At 36.7% G+C, this 21345-nt stretch overlaps 1 protein-coding gene across 3 annotated transcripts in view; it reads right to left on the minus strand.

The window, feature by feature from the left end:
- LOC129578534 (protein amalgam) overlaps positions 1 to 21345 on the minus strand; it is a 323991-nt gene that overhangs the window by 31255 nt on the left and 271391 nt on the right. For all 3 annotated transcript variants that reach the window (XM_055467267.1, XM_055467268.1, XM_055467266.1), the window contains one exon: positions 2468 to 2565. In XM_055467267.1, the coding sequence (XP_055323242.1) occupies positions 2468 to 2565 (98 nt within the window). The remainder of the gene's footprint in view (positions 1 to 2467; positions 2566 to 21345) is intronic.

Raw genomic sequence — 21345 nt, forward strand, 5'->3', positions numbered from 1 at the left:
TGGTTGAGTTTATACCACAATGCACGGAATTATCTTATCAATAATGACAATTTTGAAAGAACAGTAAACACTTTGAAGGCAATTTTTGCTCTTCGCACTGAATACAATCCTGACCCACTTTTATATTCTCATTAAATTCCACTGCATTCATGCTCTAATACATTTCCCGACCTCAGTTCGTCGATTCTTCGTTTTCTCTCCATTTCCCTAACCTGAAATAATTTCAATGTTGTTTGAAGAATTGGGCTAATTTGATGCCATAAACAACCATTCGATTTTAACCAACCAATCAGATTTCATCGAGAAAAAAAAACGAAGTTTATAATTACAATAATGCATGGCAATGCATTGGGGTGATATTATGCATCCATTTTGGCTTAAGAACCGCACACTTTCAGTATATTTTTAATTTGCTTGATTTATCTATTTTCCCGTATCTTGTTTCTCATTTTAAGGGCATGAAAATCACAATCGCCATAGCAGGTGAAAGCTATTTGCATACCTTCATAGCTTTAGTGTCGCTTTGCGTTAAAGTTAGACATTTAAATGGTTTCAGATTTACATGGTGAATTTAACTCGCATAAACAGTTCCTTTTGCTGTGTAATAGTGTTTACGATGTCTTACTTTGGAAAGATTTCGAGTAGAAACGGACAAGAAAATCTCACGAATGGAATATGTCACCAAATAAATTAAACGGTGAGTGCCTGTCCAAGTTTTGCACCGATAAAAGCCGACACACTGCTATCCCATGCGCTAGATCATCCGGTAAGTCATACTACATTGGTCATGTTGTTTGGGAGAGCAAAGTGGGAAGAATCATTTTGGAATGCTTTTCCCCGTTCTGTTTCATCAATATTTGTTTTTTTTTATTGCTGTAACTGCTATCCCAACTCTGTCTAATCTATTTTGCACACTTGCTCAGACCCAAAATTTCTATGTAAACGAAAATACGTGTGGCAATGGGAACATTCACATTTGCAACAAAATCTGTTACTATGTCTGTGGATAGTTCGTTTGAAACAGTCCATCTTTGATGTTTCAATACACGAACGAATGATATTTACATGGGAAGGCAGCATGTTGCGTTCTCACATACCACACATCCATGACGCATATAAAAAGCAGTCGATACACAAGCACGAACCGCAAAATTGATGTTCGTTTGAAAAAAAATAAGCAATATTCTAAGCTACTTTGTCCGGCACACTGGTCAACAAAATTTTCTGGATTGTATCATAGCGGATGAAAACATTTTATAATCTGCAAAGGCTTTCGCACTAGATTTATTTCGCTTTTCGATTAGTTCACTCAATCTAATTGGGAAAATTTCACCAAACTTTACCCAATACGAAGAAAGTTCTAAACAAATAAATATTGAGTTATGTGGATAAAATTCTTTTGTTTATATTGCTAAAATCCATAGAATGTATTGAATTCAACCATCAGTCTATAACTAATTCATACCTTCATGCTCTCAATAAAATGACGACTCTGCGTCTGCATCAATATAGTATAAATCATTTGGTTTTCAATTTCAATAATCTATCAATTATCAATAATCGCCTTATATTATCATGCAAATATGGAGAAGAGACAGAGATAGAGCACATCATAAATGACAATTTTAATCCTTATACAATGTACATGCCTTGTGATGTGATTTATGTTATTCAAATGGATTTTCGAACATCGATGGTATGACATGTTTTTTTCATTCAATTAGTGATAATTGGGCATCAATCAAAATGAAAATTTGAATTTAAACCAGTGGTCATGGGCAAGGTTCACCGACATTTGTTGATGGTACGAATTTTACAACGGATCCAATCGTATGAGTTCATTTACACGAACCATGGTCTTAATTTGAATAAATGTTAGCTTTGACAATTCCAACGTTACGTTCACTGACTGGCTCAAGTATTATTATTATTGCAAGACCAATTCTAAATTAATATGCGTCCAAGTAATGTAGGCACATTCGAAACTGGACGGTTGTTGTGAGTGTTGGATGTAGTGCGACTTTTCAAAATTGCGTTAAGATAATTTGAAGTTAGACTATGGCTTCGAGTGTTATTCCCTGTAATTTGCACACTCCGTTAGTTTTCCGTCTGTTTTAGCTGAGGAATGGAGTAATATTGTAACAACACACATGTGTGTAAGGACAATAACGTGCACACATACACACATCGTGCCATTTCTCTGATTGTAAATTTACCGCTCTTGGTCTTGAAATTTTTGCTTATGCATTTAGTTTTCCGTAAGTGATTGCGAATCTCTTCTCCGCCTTTCGTGTGCAAAACACATACACACATAAATGGCTAGAGACAGAGAACAAGAGCAAAACAAAAAAAAATGCTTATGCACCGAACATGAAATCGAGTCTCAATAGTGCTGAGTTGTTGTATGCCATGCAAATTGCAAACTATAACATAAATGTGACATTCATATGGAAGCGTTTGTACTTACATCTGGTTGCGCTTCTCCATGCACGATGCAAACTAGCAAAGCTTCCTGATCTTCGCCAGAGAATACGACCGGAGTTTCGACAGTTATTTCAGGTGGATCTAGATAGAAAGAGAGAAAAAGAACAAACGAATAGAATAATAACGACCATGATTATTTATTTATACAGAAAATTCATAGGAGTATACACACAAACAGGCCATTTTATATCTACATATATGAATGTCCGAGAATGAAAACGCAACTTCTATTCACAACACATATAAGTGAAACAAAAATAAAAAATGTATTGAAATGAAACAACAAAATCGAATTTTTTCAAAGTGTAACAACAAAAAAGATTTTTTTAAAGTGTAACATCGTTATGTTGTTACACTTACTACATACCGATGTTACACTTTAAAAAAATCTTTTTTGTTGTTACACTTTGAAAAAATTCGATTTTGTTGTTTCATTTCAATAAATTTTTCATTTTTGTTTCACTTATATGTGTTGTGAATAGAAGTTGCGTTTTCATTCTCGGACATTCATATATATATATATATTGTGCGGCGAGAGAACAACAACATTGCAAACGCAGACATTGAAAATTGTATAGCCAACGATAGAAAATCTCTAATCGCATTGTAGGGTAACAAGATTGAGCAATAACACCAGCCAAACACTGACACCACCAAAGGAGACGGAATAAAAAGAAAATACTGGGCATTTTATGTGTTTGCATGTACATATATTTCGATTTATGGCATCAAATCGCGTAGAAAGATTCGCATTGTCGCACACACTGTGCGACCCAAGTTGAGAATATTTAAGCATGGTGATGCACACCAGAACACGAAAACAGAAGCAGTTTGTAAACCCACTACAACACACATACAAACTCGCATAAAATCAATGGGATGTTGTATGTGTGTGTGTATGTGTGAGTACAAGTGTACATGTGTTGTAGTCTGCATGTCAGCAGAGAGACACAATTTGCATTTTAAATTTTTCCAGACCTGAAAATTTATTTTAATCGCAGAGATGTTTCTTCCGTTGTAGACTTTTCCTGTACCTCCTTTTTTGCTCCCCCTCATATCATTCATTCATTTCGTATTATGCATGAATTTCAGAATTTCAGAAGGACCTGGCCACTTACAAAAAGGCCATTACACTAGATCCTTGTGTCGTCCGAAAAACAGTAACCGGGGACGATGTGCAAAAAGGAAGTGAAAGGAAACACAAGATGTAAATGTCCACGTAAAAAGATTTGTAGACAGCAGACAGTCATTTTCGCGTCAAATGGAATGAATAACAAAATATCACGTGTTTATGCGAATTGGTTTCCGTTGTTTACTTTGATTCCGGTTGTGATGTGCTCGAGTGTAGGTTTTATCGTCTTCCTACTTGATGTGTCAGTGAAATTGCCGCGATCAATTTTGTGATAGGATAAAAGTGGCCGATTGTCGCCTTTAAATCGGCTTCATTTTGGCTCGGTTCCACTCATTCCTCCCCTTTCCTGATCTTATCGCACGATAAGTGTGTTTTTGTAGCGCGCGCTCGCGTCAATGTCAATTTACATTGAGATAGCACCAAATTAAGACGATCCAAGAGAACTAGTTCATTAGCGTATCGTATTTGTATCTCATCATTCGCATTATGCTCGATGGAATGTTAAGCATTTAATGTCTTCGTATGCATTTTCGCACTCAATTACCAATATGTCCATTTTCAATAGCCGAAATGTGAGAACATTAACTGAGTGTCACTATCTGATTTTTATTCACTTAGCTTTGTGTCTAACAACACAATGATTAGAAATCAGATTAGCAACAAGCGAATCGAGTGGCCCAATTCAGCTTTTCGTCACTTGCTCAACTGGGGGATCGAATGAAAGAGCGAAAAAATAACAACAACAATGCCCTGACACACACACACATACACACTCGGAGTGACACTTTTATTTTCATTGATAACGAGAGAAATGACAGTACATTATAATGCTGTGAGATGTTAGGGCAATGACAAAAAAACAACAACACAGAACCCCATACAAGAAAAATGGCAGTCATTTTATAAAAACGTTTGAAAGTGAGATGAATTCATTGTATTCAACGTGTTTGCAACGATATAGGCATGTGGATTGTGGATTTTCCGTTCGTTTCATTCACTAATGGCACTCTTGATATTGTAATCTATTGCGAGCAATCTTTGCAGCTTTGAGCAAACGTGAGCGAACGAACCTTAAGCATCTCGATTCATTTTCTCTCAGGCTCGTTCCATTTCAATCCATGATCTATTCGGCATGTGTGTAAGTGTGTTTGAAGATAATAGAGCCGTGGCACAAAGGAATATTTAATAGATATTCCTACCAGCCAAATTATACATTAATACATCATAAAAATTGGATTTGTGCTTTTGTAACAAGATATTGAATATCGTGTGCTGGTGCCAAAAAAAAATAACGAAGATGAAAAAGAAGAAGAAGAAGAAAGATTGAGCGTTTAGATTGTGCATATATACTCTTTTGACTCCGTGTCTGCTGTCAGGCGGGATTTTAAGGGAGTTTTCGATGTTCGAGACTTTGAAAATAGAGATATTTTCTAACATTGTCTATGCTTTGCATCCTTTTTTTTCACCGGTTTTTCTTCTTTTTCTCTCTCTTCGTCACGCCATAATATCACTATTTCAGTTTTTTCTCCTCCATTTTCTCTTTTATTGCAATACTCAACATTCTGATTATATTTCAAATGTACAGCAATTTCGCTAAAGAGTTTTCATCGTTTATGAACGCACTCACACATACACGATTCGAAGCGGGAAGAGTAACGCGCGTCAAAGAAACGATAAAGAATGAAGAATAAGACGGAAGAGACGAGAACCGAGTGGAAGAAGAACTCTCGACATAGATACAACGGGTACATTCGGTTGCTCTCTTGTTCTAGCATGTGCACAACGAGGTACTATTATTATTCGTCTTTTGCATTGAAACGCTTTCCACGTACAAACGTTTTCCTTCAGCTCAATTTCGAATTTAATACTTTATCTTTTATAAATTCTTGGTTATTATTTTGCATTTCTTTAATCTTTTATTCCCTCTTTTCGTCTCTTTACAACTGCTCTTTTCTGCATTTTTTCCGTTTCCGTTTCTTTAGTCCATTGCGACTTGTTTTACATTTATGATTCAGATGGTCTCTTTTCTTTTTGAATTAGTTCGGTTCAGCCGAGTTTGATTCATTCGACTGCATTCGTTTGCATCATTTTCTTTGCGTCGGCAATCAATTTTCCCTCCATGCTTTTGCACGGTTGGTTAGTCGCTTTAATCGTTAGAGCTGCCAATTGAAACAGAAAGAAAAGAAGCTCGAATAGATTCCGTTGTTAAATCATAAAATAATCGATCCGATGGGAGATGAGTATCGATGATTCATATATGAATGCAACTGCAAAATGAACCATCCAAGAGCATTTAATTCACCACTTTCATTTTACAAGTTTTCCTTTTTCGCCGCGGTACTTCTAATGGTGCACAAGAAGTTATGGTCTTATGGCTAATTTCAATGCGCGATGAAAAGTTTTCCATTTGTATTTATTGGCTTGCAGTCGAATGAGTCAAATTTGATTAAATTTATGAATACAATTGCACAAGTAAGTGATTTAAATGGGACTTTCTCGAAAAACTTTGCATGAAATGGTAACAAAAGAAGTGAAAAGCGAAATACGCGATATCGAAAAAATGTGAAAACTGTGCCTTAAGTTAGTTAGCAGATATTCAAAAATTACGATGCTTTTGCACTTCCCTTCTCCTTCTCTCCCTCCCACTCAGTCTCGCTCTACCTCTGCAATTACTCACAGCAGCAAGCAATTGTAATAGCGCCTGTTTTCTTGGTTTCGGCCGAATTTTCAGCATTAAATATAAATCTAGAGTTGTGGTTTTAATTAATGAAAAATTATGTAAGGGAAAAAGTTTGGGGCGCCTTCTCGTTGATGCTGTGAAATGAGAGGTTGAAGAAACAAAAATTGCAGAGAAAAAAATCGCCGTACGTGTTAATGCACAACTTGATAATTAACAGCTCTTAGAAAAGTTTGTTCGGTCATCTTCGGTTCAGTTTATGGTTTGATGTTTGCTACAGAAAAAACTACGGCTGCAATGCAGTCACTGCTTCTAGTGCCATCGAGTGGTAATTATTCGTCGGATACAGGCCAAAGGCTCCAATTTCCAAGGTATTTCAACTACAAATCGTAGTTGTTGAAAGAATTTTTCCACTGGGCTTTTTATTCAGCAGCAAGCAACTTACAACCTATTTTAATTTTTCCATAGCTTTTGCCAACGAGAAAAAAATGTGTCTAATGTCTCTAACCCAAATGGTAAATGCGGTGTAGCACACACATGGAATTGTTCCTGGTTTGGCCGGTAGGAAAATGTTCTTGTGTCGAAAAAATATACGTAATTGTGTTTGTTTAAACTGTAGAACTTCATTTGATTTAATTTGAATCTAAATTCATTTTGCATTTGGCCAAACAACAACAAAACCAGATCCTGTAACGCTGGACTGGCTCGAGTGATATATTATGCAATAGGAAGGGAAATTTGACCGAAAATCATGTGAAAACCCATGAATACAAAGAATTCAACGGAAATATACGGTCCTCAATTAAAATATGACAGCGTAAAATGTGCCTGGCTTCAAGACTCGGGCTCTGTCGCTTTTTTTCTCACCTCCGCAATGCATATCAAAGCAAGTTCTCTGCAATTTTACGCGTGCTTGTTCTATTTTTCGGCGAGCACTCTGTCTCTCGCTCACTCACCACGCTGCTGCTGTTGTTGTTGCTGTTTTTCCCTTCCTGTATGTTCATTTCAGAGTTAATTGGAAAAATTTCATATTCTAATCTAATAACATGTCTATAATCACATTGGTACATCAGCTAGTACGTTTATTCATACCGTCTGCTCACGGGCGCATACAATGTACATGCATTTAGAGCAGAGACACATGGAGTAGCAAGAAAGAAAAAAAGAGAGAGAGAGAGAGAGAGAGAGAGAGAGAGAGAGAGAGAGAGAGTGAAACTTCACACGAAATCGCAACGGGATATCGTAAAATACCTAATCGTGTACATCATATGTCGGCGCAATGTCAAATATTTTATCGCAATCGCTTCACTGTCGCTGTTTTTTTTCGCTGGTATTGGCTGTCGCCGTGCTGCCAAAGAAAACAATGAAAACACAGAATCATCACCATGCGCGCACTGAGTGTGCTTGACGTTAAAGAGAAAAATCGCACAATCACACGCTTTGGATACATCAGACCGAAGTAAGAAAATTGTTAGGATCAACAAGAATTTGCAGCGAAACCTCCGATTCAAGTATGTTCAAGTGAAAAAAAGAGAAGAGACGGACGCAAAAGAGGAAAAAATAGACTTGAATGAGAAAATGAATCAAAATGCTTACTCGTAGGGAAAAAAAAGAGAAATGGCGAGCACACGAGACTGAATAAATATTCAGAATGTTGGAGAGTTAACCGGATTCGGCTCGGGCATACAAAGCTGTGATCTATGATAGAGCCTCGCTTCGGCCGACTTTTCGACTTTCTCTCCATTCTCTCCGTCTCTCGTTGGCATTCAAAATCTGATCTAGTCCGAAGCTACACCTAAAAGGCTCAATTCTGACACTTTCGACCCCGTGTGAATACATTAGAATCGAAACTTGTTTAACATGTTTTCGATCTGATTCGACACAAGTGGCCGGAGATTGAGGCAAACTTTGATTCAAAAATAAAATATTCAGTGCGATATAATAAATGGGAATGAATCTAGAGAAAACGAACACGTTTCACTTCCACGCGACGCTATACCGAAATTCATTCTGGCATAAATGTAACAATTTGATGAGCATTTTGGATAAGCATAAACAGGGGGCCACTGCACACTGTACATATGCTTCGTCGAAGCTAAACTAAAATGCGCAACGAGCAAATTTTTTCCTTTCTTTTGAGCTTCGTTTTTTTGCGGGTTTTTGTCGAGCAAACAAATCGACAAATACATACGTGTAAATAATTTGTTTTGTCGCTCGCTCATTTTTTGCTCTCCGTCCTTTTCTCTCTGTGCCGCTTTTTTCCTCTTCTTCTCTTTCGCTCATTTGTTTAGCCTTAATTTTGAAGCGCGTGCACCGTGTGACAGAGAGAAAAAAGGAGCAAACAAATAAAAAGACAGACACCAAATCAGCACAGGCATCTCCTGATTGCGAGAATGTGATAGCAAACGCCAGCCAAATTCTGTGGATTGGGAAAACATTTTTAATGAGATAATTTTTCTTTTAACGTCGTCATATAAAAAACCATTATTAGTTTTCCGTAACGCTTGCTTGAGTCGATCTCGCGTACGAACGCCAATATGTAGCAACGCAAGCACATCCTCAACCAACAGTAAAATATGTGCTCTTCTGTTTTCGTTTCTTTCGCGCTTTCGTTGGCTTATTGCATGGCATTCCCTTTTCGGTTGTTTCATGTTAATATTAAACGCTCTGTCACGCATGTGAGCTGAAAGTAAATATATTTAACAACTCACACCGTTCACTTCATACGTGAGCTGTTGGCTAAGTAAGTGTTATTTTTGCATCTGTATCTCTGTCTTCCTCTCTCTCTCTCTCTCTCTCTCCCTCCGTGCCGCTTACAAATGAGTAAAGATTTTGTGATGGGGTGTGGAAGAAGAGAAGAAAAAAATGGCAAAAATCAAACTCGCCGATAAAGAAGGTGGTTTGGGTGCTTGTGCGTTTCACAGCCACAAAGTGAAAAACGAATAACTCACAAAAGATCTGAAAGCTTTATAACGTTAAAGTGACATGTAGCTCACATTGTACATGAAAGTTAGAGTATAAAAATGAAAACATTGTGAACCGAATATAATGCGCATCGCGTCAACAACAACAGACGAACGAACAAAAAAAACTCAAAAGAAAAAAAGATGTCTTTGGTATTAAAGTTTCAGTAGTGATGAAAAGATATAATACGCGATGCGCGCTATTCTGTAAATCCAACACATTCAATCACTCATCTTTTCGCTAGCAAAATTCGGTGGTTCGGTCCGTTTGCTCACACAACAGAGTGTGAATTTGTGGAAATGTGTTTGTGCATTTATAACATCCGAACATCCACTTAAGGTTATAAGTTATGAGCTATAAGTTATGACTTGAAAATTACATATTATAATAATGTTGGAGGTATTCGCACGCTCAAATACAACGCGCATACAGTATTCGGAAATAAAATGTAGAAGAAAAAGAAGAAGAAGTAGAAGAGAAAGCCGAACATAGAATGCCACTCTTAACACAATTCGAGGTGTACCGATAAGAAAGCGCCACCATAACAGCAGTGCCAGCCAAGATGATATGCCAATAAAAAAAAGTGTTTGTTCACAGATTGGATGGCGTGTGCATGTGTGATCGAGCATTTGCGTATGTATGAGTATGCATCATAAGGCCATCACGTGAATAAAACGAACAACGACAACCACGGCGACGGCGACGAGCGTAAGAGTTTAATTCACATGTGTGGCATTGAAAATAACCAATATGTAGATGTGTGCGAGTAAAGCATTTTGCAATAAACAATGTTTATGAGTAATTGAGATGAGTTTTTCATCATCATCATCATCGTAGCAAAAGGGGAGTTTAGAAACGAACTCGCGTCGAGATAAAATAAAATAAAAAAGTTTTCTCTCTTCTTTTTTCGCTCTCTCTTTCTCCTAGCGTACATTTCGGTTGCACAAAGTCTGATGCGAAGAACTGCGAAAAAAATTGTTTGTTGTCATCATTAAAAAGAGGCTTTAAAAAGTTTCGCACATTTAATAACAACTTCAGCCGGCTCGAACCCATCAGTGCGCCGCATACATACTGTACGCTTTAGAACCGCTTCTGTCAAATGTTTGTGAACACATTTCGGAAAATTGTTTTCGTAATTTGAGGCTTTTTCCCCCTCTTTCGTATGTCATTTCATGTGTATGTGAGTTTGTCGATAAAACGCTCGCACTCTAACTGTCACTGTCACTGTCATTTTTGGCAACGTGGATTGCGTTATATATATATATTAATTGGATGGATTTTTTTCTTCTTCTTCCTCTTTCGATTCTTATCACATCTTGTTCTTTATGTAGCTCTCTCTCTCTCTCTCTCTCTCTCCATGAAAAAAAAATACAAAATCGATTGCGAGTTTGACGATAAAAAAAATCTTCTGCGTCGTCCGTTTTTTGGTTCTCAAACCATTGCTGTAAAATATAATCATGAAATAGTGATAGAATTCGATTCGTCCAAAGCACCACCACCAGCAACAGCAATAGCAGTGAAAACAACAGACATCTGTCACAGTTTAATGCTCTATCGCTTTCTAATCAAAAGTGGATTTCAAGTGTATCACCAATGGAACCACTGCTGATTTTCGCTTAATACAAATTAACGATGAAGAGCAGAGAGAAAAAACACACACAAAACGAAACAATCAACGCTGGAGATGACTGAAAAAAAAAGTAGATTGAAAGTTAACGTTCGTTATGGCCTAAGCACAAGCTAATTGATGATGAGCTCATACATCTGTATACGTCGGTGTCTGTGTGTGGATGGCAAATGATTCTCGCAATTTACTGATGGTAATTTTGAATACACATTGCGTGCGTGTATAATTAAATTAAGTACAAAATAATTAGATTGAAAATGACAATTAGGAAAATCGACAAAAAGTTCATTTAATAAATTGTTTCGATCAATTGAAATATGAAGTTGTGCGTTCTAGCGCCAAAGTGTTGATTTTATTTAATGACACCATCAAATCCACACAAATCCACACAAACCCACACACACACATACATATACAACCAAGACAACAACCATAAGTGATTATGAACGTTTAAACCACCGTATCAATATCATGCGATGGTTTTTGCATTTGATGCGTTAGCAACTGGAAGCGATTTGGAAAGTTGAAAATTGACTGCTTCAGATTTCTGAAAACGTAAAAGTATACACAGCACTTTGAAGCTATCTAAATGTCCCATCAAACTGCTGTCCGCAGAAAATTTAGTCGAAAAGTTAACACAAATGAAATTTTCAAAGTTCAACCAAACACCATTATTTGGTTGGAAGGCATTGTTTTCGTCATGGAAAAGTTTTTTTTCCGCCGGACTCACATACAACAGTCTCTTAATGAGGAATTGTTGTTGGTGACTTCGATAATGACGGCCATTTGTGACACACAATTGGCAATGACAGGCGGCTGCTCTTTTGATTTTCGGCAACTTTCGGCCGAATCATTTCGAAATAGAGTGAATTTCTACCAATTGTAATATAGACGTCTTCATTAGGCCTAATTACCTTCACTTCATACATATATGTACCGTTGTTGCCGTGCGTTTTTCGCTTCGCCTTTCTCTTTTCCATACCATGCCAGTGCCCATTTCACTTCCGAAAGTAAAAGATGCAAATTTTATGGGCTTTTCAGTTTTTCAAGCAAAACCCAAAGTGACCGTTCTCTATTTGTTTCTAAATTACTTTGATATGATGGTGATGCTATCGTATATTTTGTTTGAATTACACCGGTTTCCACATTTAGAAAGAATATGGAAGCAAAAAGCCCAGTTCAGTTTCCTCCGAACACAAATGATGCATTCGAAGCTGCGAATAGGTACTTGTGTGGACGGCCACTGTCACTATTTCTGTCTCCGCTCATTCTTATCTAGACGTGTTCATTGATTTTCATTCCCTGTCTAAACAGATTTCGTCTGTGCTCTTATTATTTTTCAATTGTACGTACAAACAGAATGAGAATATACAGGGACGAGAGAAGAGACTTCAGATAGGAACGACACATCTCATGCAAATGCCATTAAAAATTTATTATTTTGCCACGTGTTTAGCGATCGTTGCGTGAGAGCATATTTCAATTTTCTGGCCAATGTCACGCGATCTAAAATCCATTAATCGCCAACATATTTGCAACGAAATTTTTGACTGTATGGCGACGGTAATCATCATGATAAAGTACTGTTACGTTACAACGGTAATAAAAGCTGAAAAATGGCGAAAAATAGCGAAAAATTGCTACTACCGCGAATGTTGTTGTTGCTGCCCCCATGTTTCAGCCCATGGCTGTTGTTCCCCGGTTGATACGGGAGCGCGGCGCGCGCACTCTCGTTTGTTTCCTTTTGCTTGTTTTAAATTAAACAACTGTAATAGATTATTGTACGGATTCAGTGAGCGTGTGAATAGAAAAGCGCCGCAAGCTATTTAATTTTCAGAAGAAAGCATAATATTTTCTCTCTTTTATTTTTGTTTTGGTCGATGCGTTGTGTTATTTTACGGCGCTTAAATATTGCATTTTTCGTTTCATGACTTGAAATTTATATGAAGTAGAACGTATACCCTTGCCCACGCTAACAATTTTGTCGCTTTGTGTGCGCTTTACAAAAGAGAAAGAAAATAAGAAGGAAAAGATTACGACGGGCTGTGCGAGAATATGTTTGTGTTAGTGCGTGCACGAATGAGAGATGAGTTGGTGCCTGAGCAAAGAGACTTGAAATTTTCGCATGTCAAGTCAAAGCGACAATGTAGAATCACCATTTCATTTTGCCATTATGTAATAATACACATTTTTAAAATTTTATTTTCACGTTATTTCAGTATGACGTTAGTTTATTGTTCCGCGTACGCTCTTCCCTTTTGTAAACGGACGCTTGATATGCTGTGTGTTTTCTTTTAACATTTTTTATTGCGTTTCTTTTCCTTTGCTTTTATCGTACAAGCACTGGCCATTGTTTAGTCAATCCCACACACACACACACACAAATGCGGCATACGCGAATGAGCTTCCCATAGCTTTGGGTCATTTCACAAAAGATTATCGTTATTTTTTCGCATTTTACTCTTCTATTTTTTGTTGTTGTTGTTGTTGTTGTTGTTGTTGTTGTTGTTGTTGTTGTTGTTGTTGTTGTTGAAAGAATGACTAATGCCAGTAGTCGGGTAATATGAAAACTCATTTCAAATATTTTTCTAAATTCTTCGGTATTTTTCATGCTTTTTTCTTTGTTTGTTTGTTCGTTTGTCTCCAATTCCATGAGGATGAAAACTTGATGACAAAAATATCACAATCAAATGTCTTATGAGCAATCCTTCTATTGAAATAGTTTTTCGCGGTTTTTTTCTTTGTTTGTATGAGATAATGGATGGTGACATTTGCGTTATAGATAAAAATGATATAATCAAGGCGATTTTGCCGTTACCAAAAGTCGTTCTATTGTTTTGTTCGCATAAATTATCTGTAATTTAATTTTATGCCGGATAAATCCGCGGATTTGCGTCTCACTTTGAATATTCATTCAAGTCAGTTAACCAATAGAAAAAAGTTAGTTTTCGAATGAACAAAAAAAATGCGACTATCCATTGTTTTTCCTCAGTTATGAGAATATTAATTATTATTAATTGCTATGACAACGTATCAAGGGAATATTCATCATCAAAACTATGTAAATTTTGTGGGGGTGAATCAAATCCACTGAATTTTGAAGATGACCTTCTTTGTCCTTGGACTGTTTGTTTGCTTGGTTGGGTAGTAGCACAGCTTTTTATAATGTCATCTTTTATGAGACGCTATTCTTCGTATTTTTTTCTTTTAATTTCTTTATCGCAAAAACTTGTGCTTAACTAGTGTCCACAGAGGCGAGATTAATTATTAAATTATTTCAAATTGAAACATTTCCGCAGCATTTATGTGTTTCGAGTTTAGAATCTTTTTTGCACATTGGCATCAACATTAATGCCGTCGTAGTCTTCATAGTTTGTCGATCCTTAAGCAAACCAATTTGATAAAGACACAAAACGAAGGCATTGCGCAAAGGGGTGTGGAAAACTGGTTCAAGCCAAAGATAAATCGTTAGTTTTGCGTTCTTTTTTCTTCTGTCGAGCTCGAATCATCATCGATTCAATTTTCCGTGAATTCGCTTGTTTAAAGTTCTATGCTGTGTAAATTCCCCTTGCGTTCAGACATATTTCAATTATAGCGCGCATAAGCATATTTCAAAAATAATTATTGATTTTTTTGTATTGTACGGTCGATGCTCGACATGCATTTTATTTTGCACGTATTTAGTTTATCAAATTGAACTTCGAACAATTCTATAAAATCCATTGAACGTAAGAGCATAGATAGGGAGAGAGAGCGATAGAGATAAAGAGAGAGAAAGTGAGAGATACATACAATTAATATTCCAAGTCGAAAAGTTTACACTTAATCATGCATAATAAATCGTTCTTAATCTTTGTTTGATACATCGATACTTAAAATTTAGGAGACACACACACACACACGCACTCATACAAAACTTGATTCTTTGCCGTAAATTCATTTCGAACACCCAAATTGTTTGGCGTACACAAAATGGAAGTCACACATGAAAACCGTATGAACAAACACAAACACAATATTTTCACTGTGTTATTCTGAAAGTCGATTCTATAGCCATTCAAAGTTTTCTAGTTCAATCGATCTCTTTGGATGAAACCAAGATTTGGCGTTAGTTTATGTTGATAATTAAACGGAGTATACATTTCACATTGCAAACCTGAATTTCGCACATACATATTCTTTCTTTGAACGAGTCATATTTTGGTCGGCTTAATTTACGTTCTCGCAACGGAGCACACCAGGAGATTCCTGATAACGAGTCGAAAGTAATTCGAAGAGAATAAAAACAATGCCTTTCAACGAAACGCTCATCTATTGCCACCAATATTCGGATCGAAGAGTTCGACTCACAACCGAGCATCATTTTATAGTAATAAATACTCTTTCGTTCTAATTTACTTGCTGCGCTATCTGAACGTACATAAATTCTGGTACGTTAAAGAAGACGACGAACAATGTGAAACACAACAGCACCCCAGAATCCATACATCAAGGCTAACTATCGCATTGCAAATATCAACGATTTAAATCGTATAAGGCAATGGTCGTCCAATGACAAAAAAAGAACACATGACTTTAGTGTTTACCAAAGGTATTTGCTTTAATAAATTTTGAATCCGAATCTCGTGCAGTGTATGGCGAGCCGATCGGATTTGAGACTTAAAGTACGGTTTTATCGATTGCCAACGTATGTCTACGAGTATAGCAAGGTGGTACTGAGGTAAGATTAGATATTATAATATTGAAAAGCAGTGGCCATTCGGAGGCATAAAACCGATGCATACATTCCGACTTTTGTTCATTGCATGTGAAATATGTGCGATAAAAAATAGTAAATCGAGGAATAGAGATAAAAAAATACTGAGCCTTAAATTAAAAAAATATTGGGCCCACAATCAAAATGCGATAGGCTGTTTTTTTTTCACGCCACCCCAAAAACAAATATATATATCTCGCTATATTGATCTTTGCATAGAAATGCTTTCCACCATCGATTTACATCGCAAAATAAGAAACTAAGATTGTTGAATAAGCCGAACATCAAGTTTAAGCAGCAGCCATTTAAATGTAACCATTTCCTAATTCTAATCTGTTTGCCTTATAATTGGAAGGGTTGATCTTTCGGAAAAGTTGTTGGGCGCAAGTTTTTCCACCACGTTCGTTGAAATGATGTGTGCAGTTTGTCGCTGTCGAAGGGTTGTAACAGTGATATGATCGGCACATGAGCACCATCTCTACTGATTGCCATTATTGCAATGTAAACGAATAGAATGTCTACTTCTTCTTCTTTTTCTCAATATCAATTGCATACGACTTATGGTAACTCTCCGTAATCATTAGAGGTGGCGCTACTTATGCGCATCAATTGACTTTTGCATTGGCTCTTATGTACTGTGCGTGCCTTTTGGTCGCTGTGTGGCATATATGCATGTGTGACTCCAAGACGAATAAATTCGGTTCAAGATGATGTTCAAAGTAAGTGAGGTAAACACGAACACTTATTCAAATAGTTTTAAAGTCGAAGTGCACTTACTTCCGGAATATAGTTTAAAGCTTAATGCTGGTAATTTTAATAATTCAAATTGTTATCTAATGTGTGTTAGAGAACGAGAAATTTGGCACTTAATGCATCTTGGGCCAAGACAAAATATGAATGATGAGAGCGGAGAAAAATACAGAGAGTGCGATAAAGACAAGAAAAACTTGGCCGCAAGATATACATCGGATAATTTATGACATAAGAGCGATACATATGTTCGGTACGATCTTAATGAAATCTATAAAACATTAGCTAAATGAACACATGCTGCTGCAACTTCGTTATCATTTTTCGTCTATCAATTATGCAGTAGTACGATGAAAATGAGCTCAAATCTCTATTGAAAATAATAATCAAAATGAATGCGCCGTCACGGTTTCCATTCATCCCTTTGCACCACCGATGCTATACATACTGATGAGCTGATTGGTGACCCTTTCATCATTTAAAAAACTTGAATGCATCCATGTAAGATGTAAATTTTCGTATTCACCATAAATCGCATACATTACATTCCCTGATTCCATTTCACTAATGCCTTCATTTTCTATCGATTTGCTGGAAAGCCGCGTGCCAAGTCACAGGAATTTACACATCCACCCACACGCATGCATACACATCGTCGCTAAAATGTATTCAGCTAAACCACGGATCATCTCATAATAAGTTAATTATGAATTTCGTACGGTTAAAATGCGATGATTTTCTTAATTAAATAATTTTATTAAATTATTAGTTGTGCCAAAGTGCATACGAGCATGTGATACTACCTACTTGCGGTATTTGCTCTCTCTCTCTTTCTCTCTCCCACTCTGTGTACATCTCAAATATAACCAGCCAATTTACATTCTGCCATATAATTAGTGAGAGAGATTGAGAATGCATTGACGTTTGGATAGGCTTGAGCATGTGTTGATGTGATGCTGATCATCGTCAAATTCCATTGCCATCATTGATATAATAATAATCGTAATTCATTCGAGCGATACATCTAATGTTATGGCACTTGAATTTCAATGTTGTCGATTTCTTGGCCAAAATTAATCTACCTATCTATCCATCTTTACCAACGTCAAACTTGAGATAAGATAGACCAAGCGCAACTTCTGACGTTGACAACTGTGTCTCTATCGTCTGCCGATTTTTGAGTAGTTACACCTGCAGTAGTTGCCGTGGTAACATCAGCGACAGCGAAACTAGTAAGGGCTCCATCATAAAGCACTTTTCAAGTACAAAACTATATACTATATACTTGCTGTGGTGCCTTCATTTTGTAATGCGCACACGCGATACATTCAATAAAACTTTATGATTTAATCAGCAATTAAACTTTATGGTCGATCTTATGAAAAAATGTTCTACACATTTCTTTCTGGAATAAAGATTTGGACTGAGTTTGAATACTGATTTCACGATAAATGTAGTGTTGCGAGCATGAAAAAAACGATGCCTACTAGTCAACAACTGATGAAGCGAGGAAGTTATAAAATTGCTAGATTTTTCGTCTAATTCACCATGATTTTACTTGATTCTGGTGAAATTATGTGGGATTTCAATGCAATCGAATGAAATGTTGCTGACCAAAGTTTGGCATTTCAGGTTATTTTCAATTTTGAAGATAAGATCGAATGAAAGTGCGGAAAATGTGTTGGAACCGCAGGTTTGTTGATCCCTCGAATAAAATTTGTATTGCTGCACATCGTATCGTCTGGTCAACGTAGCAAAATTTATTTGCGAGAGCAGAAAACAAAAGGGGAAAGGGAAAATACAAATAAGTGACTGAAAGTGGCTGTGTTGGTAATCAGTGTGGCCGATTGAACGAATATCCATATTTTCCCTATTCATAATATTTTTGGTAGTTTTACCTGCGACGACACCCCACTAGTAGATGCGTTTGCCATTTCATCCGGCCATTCTGTTTCTTTTTCCCTTATCTATCCCTAGTCTTCTCTCTTTCTCTCCATTTTTTCTTCTACTAACTCGATATATGGCGTATGCGATGCTGTAGCCATCGTACCGAATATGCAACCGGGTAGGCGAATGAAGTGAACAGTATTCGTGTCAAAAATATACGTGTTAGTGGATCTGCTTTAAAGTGGATTATTAAACTGTTTACTCGGATTTTATTCATAAAACTCATTTAAAATGAATATGTGTTGGTGCACATGTGCTGCCGCACATTTATGGGAGTTAAATTTGAGCTCCATATTCCGAGTCTGCGATGGACATAAGAGACGATGCGAACTATGGTTTATGATATCCTATTTCGCACGATATATGTATACATATACTGTGTATGGATATTTTCGCGTGTGAATTGAGAGCATCTCTATGCACATAACACACGGGGAGGCATAGATAAATCTCTGACCCACAAATACCTTAATCCTATCACGTTCGCTGCGTTTTTCCCTCCATTCTGTCTTTACCTTTTTTTCTGCTCTGCCTATTTCTCTTCTCGGTTCATATTTGATTTTTCACTTTCAGACGCTAGTCTGACGGTACGAAAACAGCCTGTGTGTTTGGCCGACCTGGGCACTCAAATGCGTGTCCAAGCCTGTTTATTTTAAATGAATAAATGCCGACACAGTGGATGTGTATGTGTGTGTATGGTGGCGCGTTGTAATATCAACCCCGATGCATTAACTGAAATTCTATGAATATTTTATGAAGCTCTAGTCCAACTGATTGACCACAACGACTGTTGCTTCTAAATGACCCCTAATGTAATGTAAAGTAAATCTACCTTTTGCGCTTTTACCACTCACACCCACCACTTTCGCATGACATTCCTTTTGCCATTTTATTAATACACTGGATGCATAATACAGCTATAAACGGTTAGGCGAGTTTAAAGTATTCATAAGTTGATTCGGATTAGTGCTGGTTGAATGCGTAGGTCACATGGATTTTAATTTTGCATTTTAATATCATTATTTTGGTGCCCGCGTGTGTGTGCGCGCGCGCGTCTATGGATTTGTGCGTATGAGTACGTGCTTCTCAATCCTATCGGCAATAATTCAAGTCAAAAGGGTCAATCGAGAAATGTAACACTGGTTTTGCGGTTTAATCACACCATTGTGTTACACAAACGATAGCCAAACGAAAAAAGCAACGAAACGCAAATAAACAAACAAACGAAAAAAAGAACTCACAATGATTTTATTACGTTTTGATTGGATGATTATGAAATTGTTCATGAATAAATAAATTTCGAGGTCATTCAAAGCGCTTTCGTGCAAATTATGGGTTATCATCTCCTTTGCACGCACACAAACACAAACACAAACACAAATGTGCATACTTCCAATAGACTTTGATCCAGAATTCACTCCAGTTGTAATTCGAATTTTATAAATCCATTATGGATACATTTCATGGCTTCATTTGAGACGATATTTCGCTAATACGATTTCGCGATATAAAGTAACGACACCTATTATATTATGAATTTGTAGGCGACGGCAGAATCAACGACTGCAATCGCATTCCAGACGGTTTTTCTAACCGTTCGATGTTCTGCATTGAAAGGGGCGAAAATGTCGGATTTTCCATCGTTAACTTGAACGAAAATGTTTTCACTGCATGCAAATATGTTTTTCGACCATAAACGAACCACTCATATAAATTCAGCGTGTACTGTACATTTGGGGAGAACAGTGAATTTTTTTTGGTGAACATTCCAGAAAATCCTGTAGTTTGAAAATGGCCCTCAAAACCCGTGGAAATGGATCAACTGAAGTGAACACACACAAACAAAAATAGCCTAAATTACTCAAGTATTTTTAGTTGTCACGCTATGAAAGGGTTTCGCGCGTGAAGTATGTACATATTCCAAACGGCAGAAAATGTTGAGACCGAATGAAAAAAGATTATTTTTCCGCCAGTAAAAAATTGTGATATCATTTGAGGTTGTTTGGCCGCCATTGTTTGAGTTTCAGCGGAAAACGAACCGAAAAAACAACGAAAATTGTCATTGTAAATTAATGTTTCGTTCTATGACTCAAGTTCAATGTTGGGGCGATGCTAACTTTAACTTTGCACCGTTTTAGCGGTATTATAAGTTGGTCATTGGATCGGGTTCCAGTTTTAATTTCCAATTTCCACTCCTGAATGAAATATCACCTCCTTAGCAGAGCGGAACCAAAATATAAATGAAATTAATTTGAAGATTAGATGTTCATTCTGAAATATGAATTTTTTTCATAAAAGTCGAACCGCTTGAAAGCATTCCGAAAAAAGGCCATTTTTATTGTATCCATTGTTTTGTGTTTGTTTTATATTTTCAAAACACTTCCATTTCAATAATTTGCGTATTAACAATGCTTTTGCTGTTGCAATTTTGACAAAACGAAAAAACTCGTCCCAATGAACGATGTAAAACTCATCATTTGTACGATAGTACATTTTTTTTCTCTCTCAATCTCCCTCTTCCTCTCACAATAGACCATGCTTTTTTGCTTTTTTGCTTTCACCCGTTCTCTCCATATAGTAAATATGTTGTTTGGACGTACTTTTCACCGTGTGTTGTGCGTTATGTGTTTTCATGCTCATTTGCTTTCAAGCTTTGTCACGTTCGTTTTCCTTTGTTTTTAACACGTTCCCATTCTGGTATATTTGTTTTGAGTTTCGTTTTTTTTTACTCATACAGAAAAAAAAACACTGTTGTGTTCATCTTGGGGTCGCGTGTTTCTCTACCATAATAATTTGATAGCGCCACGTACACACAACGCATACAAATACGTGTAAACAACACATGATACTAGCTTTTTTGTGTACATTTTAAATTTTAATTCAAACAAATTTAGTTTCATTTTTCCACGGCTGCAATATGTAAATGCAAATGCATCGAACAGCAAGCAGTACAAAGAAAAAACACATACAGAAAAGTAGAAAAAAAATGTGTATGTGTGCTGTGTGCA

The sequence above is a fragment of the Sitodiplosis mosellana genome, unplaced genomic scaffold (genome assembly GCF_009176505.1).
Source record: "Sitodiplosis mosellana isolate CC-2019 unplaced genomic scaffold, AAFC_SMos_1.0 Smas_scaffold_6226, whole genome shotgun sequence".
In the NCBI taxonomy this organism is placed as follows: Eukaryota; Metazoa; Arthropoda; class Insecta; order Diptera; family Cecidomyiidae; genus Sitodiplosis; species Sitodiplosis mosellana.